At 34.3% G+C, this 12,114-nt stretch overlaps 1 protein-coding gene across 1 annotated transcript in view; it reads left to right on the forward strand.

Annotated features, from left to right (window-relative positions):
- Positions 1 to 12,114, forward strand: part of SWT1 (SWT1 RNA endoribonuclease homolog) — a 61,121-nt gene that overhangs the window by 37,588 nt on the left and 11,419 nt on the right. The window contains exons 15-17 of the mRNA XM_016224612.2: positions 2,052 to 2,239; positions 3,646 to 3,777; positions 11,383 to 11,449. Coding sequence (XP_016080098.1) covers positions 2,052 to 2,239; positions 3,646 to 3,777; positions 11,383 to 11,449 — 387 coding nt within the window. The remainder of the gene's footprint in view (positions 1 to 2,051; positions 2,240 to 3,645; positions 3,778 to 11,382; positions 11,450 to 12,114) is intronic.

A 12,114-nucleotide genomic window follows, 5' to 3' on the forward strand; every position in this document is an offset into this window, starting at 1 on the left:
AAACTAACCTTGGAAATGATACTTTTATCAGCAAGGAAATCTAGAGAAAAAGTGATTTTATATAAGTTCACAAAGAAGTTACAGTAGAGCCAAGACCCAAAACCCAATATTTTAAACTCATAGTTAAAATTTTCTCAGATTTTTTTTTTTACCTAAGTTGATCTTTTCCCCCAAGGTAATATTTTTCTAAAAATCACTTTAATATTTTACTTTGCTTTAAAATAAGCTCAGATCTATTCTTAAATATTTTTCATTGAGCATACAATTACTGTACTATCTCCTTCCATCAACTACCAAACTTCTTAAAAGAGCAACCTATAACCACTGTTTCCATTTCTTTACTCACTTAACCCTCAACCCTTTACAAGTAGAATTCTGCCTTCACGCTCCATTAGAAGAATTAGGTTATCATTTGCCTTCTAAAGATCAAACCAACCCTTCCCTCGCTTTCTCTCACTCTTCTTTCTCAGCCTTCCTTCAGCACTTGATGCTGCCCACCCTTTCTTTCCTGAAACCTCTCTCATGGCTTTTCTTGCTATTGGATACTTCTGATTCTTCCCTTATCTTGTTGGTCTCTCTTTTTCTTTATGTTAGTTTCCACCTTTCATCCTTTAGGGTTTTTTACCTGTTTTGATGCTCTCCTAAGAATCTTATCTACTGTAATGCTTGTCTCCTTTCCCTTATCTCTAGCCAGTCTTTAGTTTTGGCTTTATTAAAGGTGGCCATAAAATCCAGAAACATAAACATGAATGGTTTATTGCTATTATATTATAATACACGACACGTTCAATGTGTTGTCCTTCATCAGCAATGCATAGTATAATGTGCTGTTTAAAACGGCAGTGAATGTAGCACAGACATTTCCACCAATGCCTGCATGTTTCTGAGATGCGTTGCTTGGAAGTATTTGTATTCCACTTTCCCTGAATAAAGCTGTCTTTACATTTCTTTGGAAAAGTAATCAAGAAGGTTCAATCTAATTTTTAAAAAATTTATCTTTATTTTTGACAGTATTACAGATGTCCACTTTTTTCTCCCCATTGACCCCCAAGGAGGTTCAATCTATTTAAGATACATTTCTAGACTTTATAGACACCCTAAATTTCTCTTATTTGTGCCATTTTTCTAGACATCTAGGTTAGAAAAATTTTAGGGTCCTTGAATCTAGTCTTTGGCAAGTCTTTAAAAATATTTCTTGCATACTTTTTTTTCTTTTCATTCTACTGCATTTTCCTACCTAATTCAAGTTCTCAGGACACCTCTCCTGAATTATTTCAATAGCCTTCTAACCAGTTTCTTTTTTCTTTTTCTTTTTTAAGAATAGTTTATTGATTTTTAGAGAGAGGAAGGGAGAAGAGAGAAACATTGATGTGAGAGTGTAACATCGATCGGCTGCCTCCTGCACAACCACCACCCACTCACTGGGGATCGAGCCCACAACCCAGGCATGTACCCTGACTGGGAATTGAACCAGCAACCTCTCAGTGCATGGGACAGTGCCCAACCAGTTGAGGCAAACCTGCCAGGGCCTAACCTGTTTCTTACCTCCACTTTCTTCTGTTCCATTTTGTCTTAGAGTGCAGTTCTGAATGTATCATTTCTTGAGAAGCCTTCAGCGGTTCACCATTGCCCATAGGATAAGGCTTATATTCTATCCTGATTTTATTTTTTATAGCCCTTTGAATATCATTCTTTTTACTGGATTATAAGGAGCTTGGAGACTTGAGTATACCTATTTATCATTGTATCTCCTAGGTGTCCTCTCTCTAGTTCAATACCGTATGTGCAGAAGAGGTTAAATTGATATTAGCATGTTAACTAAGAAAGGTCACTCTAATAAATAGATTGGAAATATTGTTTGATATAAATGGAAAAGGAAAAAAAAATTTTAGCTCTGATACTTTTCTGGGAATATTCTGTATGTAATCAAGGACAGAGAATAGTCAGCACTTCCCAGAAAGATAGAACATTTGGAAGCACAATTGGCATTCTTTTTCTCTCACTTACTAGTGAAGGACTAGCTGCATTTTATGTAATACTTATTTCCCCAGGCCAAGGCAAAACTTAATCGAAATCCTTCAGAAAATACAGCAGGTAAAAAGCAAGAAGATACTTCTCCAATGAAGTCTGACAACCAACAAATCCTCGTTTTCTCAAGCTCTCATCTTCCCCAAACCAACAAGCATCAAGAAATCTGGTCTGTCTTAGAGAGTGTTTGGATTACAATATATGAGAACAGGTATTAAATGTTTAAGAATCTTTGAATTTTAGGGTTTTCCATCATTACTCTTTTTCATTGAACAGTTAGTGTTTGGATTGTGAGTTTAATGTACTAGATTATCTTATTGAGGGTCTTTTGTCAAATTGATACCTTAGAAACAGTGATGCCTAAATAGGAGTGTACATCAGAATTCCTTGAAGAGTTCTGGGAAATTTCTGGATAATAGACTTTACATTGTAGTATTTCAGTAAGTGAAAAGTGCTTATACTACTTTATTAGTGTAAAGTTATTAAAGTCTATTTCAGTGTTTCTCATGCCTGATTGTGTACCTGAGTCACTGTAGAACTTTTCAACATATTTATGCTTGGCCCTTTCATGTAGATATGTTCATTTGAAGTTCTGGTAGGCCTCATGCACAATTACTCACCTGAAACTACTAGAGCGCTTAACACACACAGTAAATGCCATCTCCTTGTACTGTGTTCTTGTAATTCAGTTATCGGTTGTGAACTTACAGCACACCAGCTCAGGTTTTTGTCTTTTCTGTTTATGAGGAATTTGGGTAAGTGTTAGATACTATTAATGATTAATGCTTCATGGATTTAATAATGCTTATCTCTAGTTGGTGGACTATGGGCACTACACATTTCCTTCTTTCTGCATTCCTGAATTTTTCATGTTTTCTATGATGACTGGCTCTAAATGTATAAAAAGTTGAAAAGAAATAGTTTTAAATAAAATAAGTTTATGGTTTTTATTTTTAAAATAATAAATGCACAGAACGAGTTGTCTTTCTATACATTAGCAATGAACAATCCAAAAAGGAAATGAAACAACTCTACTTACATTATCATCAAAAAGAATAAAATACTTAGGAATAAATTTAACCAAGAAGATGCAAGATTTTTACACTGAAAAACTACAAAACATTTTTGAAAGAAATTAAAGAAGATCTATATAAATGGAAAAATACAGTGTTCATGGATTGGAAGACTTACAAAGCTACAGTGTTCAAAACTGTGCGCTACTGGAATAAATAGACACATAAGTCAGTGGAATGGAGTTGAAAGTACAGAAATAAATGCATACATCTATGGTCAGTTGATTTCAACAAAGATGCCAAGGCCATTCAATAGGGAAAGAATGGTATCTTTAACAAATAATGCTGGGACAACTCAATAGCTACATGCAAAAGAACAAAGTTGTACCCTGATCTTATACTACATAACAGAAATTAACTCAAAATGGATAGATGGCCTAAATGTAAGAGTTAGAACTCTAAACTCTTAGGAGAAAACAATTTAAATAGATTAGTATTATGAGAGATCAGCTATAAATATTTTATACACTAGAAATTGAAATACTTGAATTACAGTAAATATGCATGTGTACCTATGAGTATCTTTGCCTTTTCTCTATTTCAGCACAGATGTGTTTCAGAGATTGGGTTCAAATTCAGCTCTGACTTCCTCAAAAATACCATCGTTTGAAGAAGCGTTTATATATCTTCAAAAGTTGATGGCAGCTGTGAAGAATATTCTTGAAGGAATTCAGAGGTAAATATGAATTAATTTTAAAGTTTTATTATTACTTTTTCTTCTAGGCTTATCAGCTTCTTGTAAGTTGCTGGGAGTCTTCCAGCAAGTTTTATAAACTGATACAGTATATATACATATACTGTTTTGACACTACCTGCTTGACACTACCTTTTCTACGGATAGGGATATCAGTATGTATTGAGTTTCTCAACAGCTTATTGAGCACCAGCTATGCTAGGCATACTAAATGCAACCTCTGACTCCAATGAGCTTGTAGAAATAGTACAAACAGCCATGTTAAGGCAGATAATTGCAATAGAGAGTTATTAATATTTTAATAGGGACATATGTAGTGGAGGGAGGAAGGGTTTGGCAAAAGAGGCTGGATCAAGGTTGGAGGTGACTCAAAGTAGTTTCCACTCTATCCTATAGGCTGGTATTTCTCACATTTATGACCATTAATTATGTACCTTGACAGACTTGTTTCTGGTTCAGATAGCTTTGGAAATATTTCATACTATACTACCTTCTTGGAAAATCACTAGATATTTGTTAACATATTAATGGATTTTATTAACTTTTGCTGTACAAACCTTTTTAATTTTAGGAGCTTTAAACATATTGATGCCTGGGTCCCCTACCCCAGAGATTCTGACGTAATTGGCCTATCAGAATTTTAAAAATTTCTCCTGGCAATTCTAATGTGTAGGCAAGGTTGAGAACCACTAACGATATGCTTAACCAGTGGTTCTCAAAGTGTGGTCACAGAACCAGCATCATCGTCACCACCTGGAACTTGTTAAAAATATAATTCTCAAACCCTACCAGACCTACTGAGTCAGAAACCCTGAGGCTGGGGCTCAGCAGTCTGTGTCCTCCAGGTAGCTCTGTACACTCAGAGACCTAGTGCCACTGGCCTAAGTGGTGGTACTCATGCTGGTGGCTGATTATAATAATCAGGGAGCTTTGAAAAACAGAAGACTGTCCAGGCCCTACACTAAGCCTGTAAAACCTGACTCTCTGGGAGTGAGGCCTGAGCATAAGCCTTTTTACAAACTCGCCAGGTGATTTTCCTGTGGAACCAGGGTTGAAAAGGTATAGCATGTACTGCCTATGTAGCTATATATAAAGAAATTAATATTTGGATTTTAAGGCTGATACATTTTCTTACTCTTTCCTTTAAGGTCACATACAACCAAGAATAAGAAAATATTAGTGGCTCTGCTACTTTTTATCATGTATGGCCTGGGGTAAATTGTCTTAAGCCTCAGTCTTTATCTATAAAAGGTATAGTGATGCCTTTACAGAGCTTTGCAGAAAGTTATTGTCCTTTGAAAGTCAGGTGTTGGTGTAACTAACCAAACCAGTGATTCTTCATTTATTTGCTGGGGAACTTGTTAAAAATGCGGAGTTCTAGATCTTACCACAGAATTATTGAAATCACAATATCTGTAGATATTTTGTGAAGGAGGGAAGTTGTATTTTTATCAAGGTTTCTGGGGGATTTGTGTGCAGGTGGTGGGGTACCACACTTAAAGAAACGAATCCAATTTCCTAGAGTAAGTATATTATCACCTCTTGAACTACCAGTAGAGGGCATTGTTAATAAAAAGTTTGCTCATTTCAGTGTTCACTAGTCAACAGGAGACTACTAAAACCCTTTAGACAATAGGCATTTAAGTAAAAATTAATAGAAGTTAATAATTATTTTGTTAAGTGTATATGAGGTCTTAAATTTTTTTTAATATACATCTTTATTGATTTCAGAAAGAGGAAGGGAGAGGGAGAGAGAGAGATAGAAACATCAATGATGAGAGAGTTATCGGCTGCTCCTGTAAGCCCCCAGCTGGGGATGGATCCCACAACCCAGGCATGTGCCCTGACCTGGAATCGAAACACAGTCTCCTGCATCACAGGGTGATGCTCAACTGCTGAGCCACACCTGGCCAGGCTTAAATTTTTTTAAAGAAAGAGTCATGTTAAATCAAAATGAGTTCTGTTAAAACTTATTTTTGGCTGATTATGGGTGGATTTATCAGTAATACAACTTAAATTCATCATCAGCAAAATCCAATTTGTTGGTATTATCCAGGCATGTCACTGTATTAAATAAAATGAGAACAGCCAGAGCTATGAGGGTGAGAATGATCTGAAGTTGAATCCCAGCTCCATCCAGTTATTAGCTCTGTCACCTAAATAGGTTAATTAACCTTTTTGTATTTGTTTCCTAATCTATAATTTATAATAGTTACAGATATTAAAGGAGATAGCATTTGTTCAGTTCCTGGCACTGAGAAGATGCTGAATAAATGATACTATCCTCAGTAGTGATGTTATAGTGATTCATAATAATATTTAAGTCTTGAATCAGTTCTTAGCTTTAGAATATATAAAATAAGTTTTAAAAATAATACGATAAACATTTTCATTTCATGTAATTTTTTCCAATTTTTTATTGTGATAAAATACACATACATAAAATTTATCATCTTTACCATTTTTAAGTGTACTTAAAAATGTATTAATGCGGTATTAAATACATTCATAATGTTGTGCAACCATTACTACCAGACATCTCCTTAACCCTTTTCATTTTGCATAACTGAAACTCTATTTTCCTTAAATAGTAACTCCTCATTTCCCCCTCTCCCCAGCCCCTGGCAGCCACTATTCTATTGTCTCATGATTTTGACTACTCTAGGTATATACATAAAAGAATTGAAAACAGTGTCTGAAAGATATTTGCATATTCATGTTCATAGCAGCAGTATTCACAATAGGTAAGCTGTGGGCACTACCCAAGTGTGCATCCACTGATAGGTAAGCAAAATTGGTACATACATACAATGGAATAGTATTCAGCTTTAAAAAAGCAGGAAATTCTGGTACATGCTACATCATGGATGAATCCTGAGGACATTATTATGCTAAATGAAATAAGCCATGTAATTACTTTTTAAACTTACCTTTAATTTTTTTCACACTCAAGAAACTTTTAGATATTATATTAATGTAAAACTTTGTCTTGCCAGCAGGGAACATAATTTACTCAGTTCTGTGGCATGTAAATTATGATTTATAAATATCCAAAAACATACTCTCTTTCCTTTGACCTTCTAGAATTAGATACTAAACTTGAATATTCTAGACTTGACTATTCCTGAGTCTGTGGCTTTATTTTTCCTTAATAGGAAAATAGTTTTATTTGAATTTTTGAAATCCTACTTAGAAGTTAGTTCATTTTAATGCATTATTTGCTTTTTAATTTTAGTCAGATTATTCTATTAACTTTTGTCTCTTTTTTAAAGATTGAGTGGCATAGTCTTTTTTTTCCTTAGAGATACATTGATGTTTATCTAGTATTAGATGAGATGGAAATGAAACTTGTTTAATTTAGATGAGCATGCTGCTTACTTAGTGTTAATTGTTCATATATAAATAGAGAACTCAAAGTGCTTATGCGGTTAAGAGTCAGGACTTACAATGAGTGTCAGCTGTGCTAACCTCTGTGGCTTTGAGAAAGATGAAACAACTACAGAGATTCAGTGTTCAAACATGCACAAAATAGTTTGCCAGAGCATTTGATAAAAAGGGAAATTAAAGAGCTTTTACATATAAATTTTCTTATTTTAAAAGAACTTTATTTCATTTGGTTTCATAAAATCATTTAAAAGCAAGAAGATGGGGCCTGGCCGGGCGTGGCTCAGCGGTTGAGTGTCGACCTAGGATCCAGGCCATCGGGGTTTGATTCCCGGTCAGGGCACATGCCCGGGTTGTGGGCTCGATCGGTGACTCTCTCATCATTGATGTTTCTATATCTGTTTCTATATCTCTCCATCTCCTTTCCTCTCTCTGAAATCAATAAAGATATATTTTTTAAAAATAATAATAAAATAAAAGCAAGAAGATGGTGGTGGTTATTCTTTTTATCACTGAGAAAGCGTGAGCTCCAGAGCAAACCCAAGAGAGGTTTGGACACCGACCACCTCTCAGTGTGATCTTGGCAAGGGCTTAACAACTCCGACCCTCGGTTTCTACACCCGAAAACTGCTTCTCAAAGCAGCCAGTATTTATTGACATATGCTAGGCATTATGCTAAACACTTTAGGTACATTACTGTACTTAGTTCATATGGCAATATTGCTTTCTCCTCATTTCACACATGAGGAGCTGAGGTGCAGAAAAGTAGGTGACTTGGTCAAGGTCACATAACTAAATTCAGGGTGTTAAAAGGAGTGTCAGACTTTGAGTAAGTGTTCAGTAAGATATGTATTATTGTTGATGTTAAAGTACATTCAGATCAGACTTGGTTTGTAAATAGTCTATGAGCTTCAGATTAAAGCCTACTTGAGATATCTGTTCCCCGACTCTAATTCCAAAATTCTAAAGTGAAATTTCAAAGATATTAACTTGAAGATACACAACTATGTCTCTTAATTCTCTTTTTTATTCTGTAGCTCTTAGAATAATATACATTTGAAAAAACAGTATGCATTTGATAAATACTTATTGATGGTTATGAATTTTACTTTAAAGGACAGATGTAGATATATAAATAAAAATAGCCATTTTCTGAAAAGTATTTCCTCTAAGGGCTAATTCTTTCATTCTGTTATTTTTTTTAAAAGTTGCCATCGAAAGCAATTTTAGGGTTTTCATTCAAAGAGTCTTTTGTCTTTATTCTGGTATAAGAAAAAAACAATGAGAAAGCTGTAGAGAAGGCTGACCTCTCAAGAATTTTTGTGTGGGGAATTACTAAGGCATGAAAGTCCATAAACCGTTTCTCTCCATTTTATTTTCTGTGTATTTCCAACAAGCTGTACTTCTGGTTAGTAAAAGTTGGCAACTTTTTTTATACCAGGCCAAATTCCATCCTCATAAACTCAGCGTTCTTAGGACATAATGAAGTCTAAATTCAACTCTAAATTGACTGTATTTTAATAGAGGTTGTTTAGTCTGTTTGTGGCTAAGTTTACCTCAAAACATTCTTTGAGGATAACAAGTTTTGTAACCAATCCCATAATGTATAGTTTAGTTCTAAGAAATAACATGGATAGATTTATTCTGATTATAACTAATATATCTGAATAATGTTGACATGCCAATAAACCTTTCTTCATTAGAATATAATTCTATGCTATTTTATCAAGTAATCAAGTGTTTACATTTGGAGAAAATAACTTCTTTCTTAGAAACTTAAAATTCTGGGGTTTCGTTATAGAAATAACTTGTACACTAGTTTGTTAAAAGTAGCAATTAAAAAGTGGAAAGAAGAGTCTCAAATGGACAAGAATGTGCTATTTTTCTTCTTTCATTATCTTCCTGTGCCGGATCAGGATTTTTTTCTTTCCTAGGCTTTTTAGAACTGTGTTGCTTTGGTCTACTCTGAATCTTTATCTTTTTGTTCACTGTTGTTTCCAAGGGCCTAGAATAGTTCTTGACTCATAGTAGGTCTCGATTATTTGTTGAATGAAAGAATACAGGGGGTCTTGTTCTGGCTGGGCACTTCTAGTGTGCGTCTTGCTTACCACATACGTTGTGAGGGTTAGCCTTTATCCACTAGAGGTTGCCTCACCTACTAGACTGTGCCATAGAGTGCTATTTTTTATAGTTACAACTGTGCTTTTGTGGTGGTGAGAAGGAAAGCCCTTACAGACTGAGAAAACAGTGTAGTCCAGAAAGAGACAGAAAGTAGATTAGTGGTTGCCTGGAGCTGGGGTTGGACAGGTGAGAACAGAGAATGACTGCAAACCGGCAAGAGGGACCTTTTGTGGGTGAAGGAAGTGTTCTAAAATTGGGTTGTGGTGATTGCTGTACAGCTTGGTAACTTTATTAAATTAGTGAATTTTATGGTATGTAAGCTATACCTCAGTTAAACTGTTTCGAATAAAGCCAGGTTGGGAGTTTAAAATTTTTCCAATTATTTGCTAATTGGAAAACTAGGATGATGTAATTTTTTGGTTTCTTACTTTGGATATGACTTGTTGCTATAGATAAATGGCTGATTTTCCCAAAACCGGTTTTTCTGTAAAGCATTTCAGGACAGAGAAATGTTAATTTTATTTGCTAGTACTTTCTTTTGTGCTAATCAGCTTGGAATTTATAAGGCTCTTAATATAAAACGTCTTGTTTCATCTCATTCTCTTACCCTCTTTTTGGATATTTCCAAAGCTATAATAATGAATAGGTGTAAATTATTCTACTTTGCTGATAGTTTGTTTACACTAAGTCACAGGGTTAGATAGAACAAGCTGTAATTAGGAAATTACTTGTATTTTAAAATTACTTGTTGGCAAAAAACCTTTTTCCATGAAATGATATTCTTATTTTGATTTTTGTATATTCTTAAAGATATTCTGTATGTGTCTCCTCCAAGGGAGTATAGCCCCTTTAAAAATTCAACTATATCCTGAAAAATTATTTATGAAAGCTCTCCCACAGTCTAATAAAGGCCAACTAGATTAAAGATATAATAAGGTTATTGAGATCAGTTAACTCTAACAGTATCAACAATAACTCTGACAATATCAAGCATTGGCAAGGATAAGAGGACCTACAGACATTACTTTTTGGTTTTTGGGTTTTTTCCTTTTTGAATTTTTATAAGATTTTATTCAAGCCAAACTGACCACATATGCTGGGATCCAGATCTCAAATGCTCCTAGAGATATTGTTGTAATTCAAGCACTCAGAATTTAAGAATCAGTTGAGGTGGCTTGATTTCTCATTAGTTAGATCTTTGTGCACTTACTCTGTGGCTTGAAACTATTAGATGATAATAGTTGTTGTTACTGTTATAATTAATATATAGTGCTTGCTGAATACCAGACACTGTCATAAAGGCTTTCTGTATAGTAGCTCATTTAATTCTCACAATAACCCTATGAAGTATGGACTATTACTTACCATCCTCATTTAACAGATAAGGAAAATTACACAAAACTCACCCAAGGTCACACAGCTCAATAAACCCAGACAGGCATGCTAATAACCGCTATACCATAATGAAAGACTGCTTTCCTTTTTTCCCCCCAAAAGAAAATAATTCTTCATCGTGAAAGAATTAAAAAATACTTAATATAAGAAAATGAGAATTAATACTTTACTGCTAGAAGGAGAAAAAGTTCTTCCATCCTCTTTATTTTTATTTTTTACTTTTTCCTTGTTTTCATTTGTTATTTTGTGTTTTTGTGTTATATACTGTATGTGTCTGACAGTTTAATCAGTTGTCAGTTGGATTGGTTGAACATTTCTGTGGGAGATCTTTAAGTTTTACCTGCAGCCTAAATGATACGGAATATAAATGCATGCACATTTCTATGTCTCTTTTGAGAAATCTGTACCATGTGAACTATAATTTCACAGAATGCTTATGGTTATTGATTAATTGATGTATCAGTGTAAATGAAAATATTTTAATAAGTTGATCTCTATTAAATTAAGTTCATGGTTTTAAAATTTTTAATTGATAAAAACTAAAAAAGGTTGTAAACATTCTAGTAAGATTATTATACAACAAGTTATCTCTCACACTATGGATATGTTTTGAAGAAAATTTCAGGTACTATTTTTTTCATTAATTCATTCCTCTTCCTTTGTTTTTATTATATTTTATTTTTTTAGGATTTTGGCCCCCAATAGTAATTATCAAGATGTTGAGACTCTCTATAACTTCCTAATCAAACATGAGGTATGAACAATATTTTTAAATGTTTATATTTCCACCATAAGCAAATTTTAATATAAATTAACATAGTAGAGTTCTAAAACATAATGGAATGCTATCTAATTGATGTTTATTTTAAATTCTTGAGTGCCACAGAAGTTTACCAGTGACATAATCAGTTTGTTTTTTTGTTCTCTAAGTAAAAACATACAGTAGAATCCTATAATATGACACTTTCTACAACTCAGAATTGTATGTCATCAGGGATGCTGTTGGCATTTTTGACAGGTTATTATGTCATTGTGTGGAACTTTGCATGTTGTTTAACATTCCTGCTCCTCAGATACTATGTGTCAGTAGTTTCCCCAATGGTTGTGACAACCAAAGATATCCCAGCACCCCACCCAGCTCACCTCCATAGATGGCCTCTGGGAAGGAAGAACCACCTCTGGTTGAGAACCACTGATACTGAAAAGGAAAGCTCAGATTTAATTTCCTTTATAGCAGCAGCACAGGCCCTGGAGTTAGGGCTGTGGTGAGGCTCCAGCGTATTTTATAAGTTAACCTACATGCTTTCCTCTTCCTTGCTGATCCAAGGAAAGTATTCTGTTGATCTTTAGTTTCTGTTTGCCTAAAGCTCTTTGCACACGCTCCCATTCTTGCTTTTTAAGTGTGTGTGTTTGTTTAAT

The sequence above is a fragment of the Miniopterus natalensis genome, chromosome 19, assembly GCF_054644295.1.
Source record: "Miniopterus natalensis isolate mMinNat1 chromosome 19, mMinNat1.hap1, whole genome shotgun sequence".
NCBI classification, from domain to species: Eukaryota; Metazoa; Chordata; class Mammalia; order Chiroptera; family Miniopteridae; genus Miniopterus; species Miniopterus natalensis.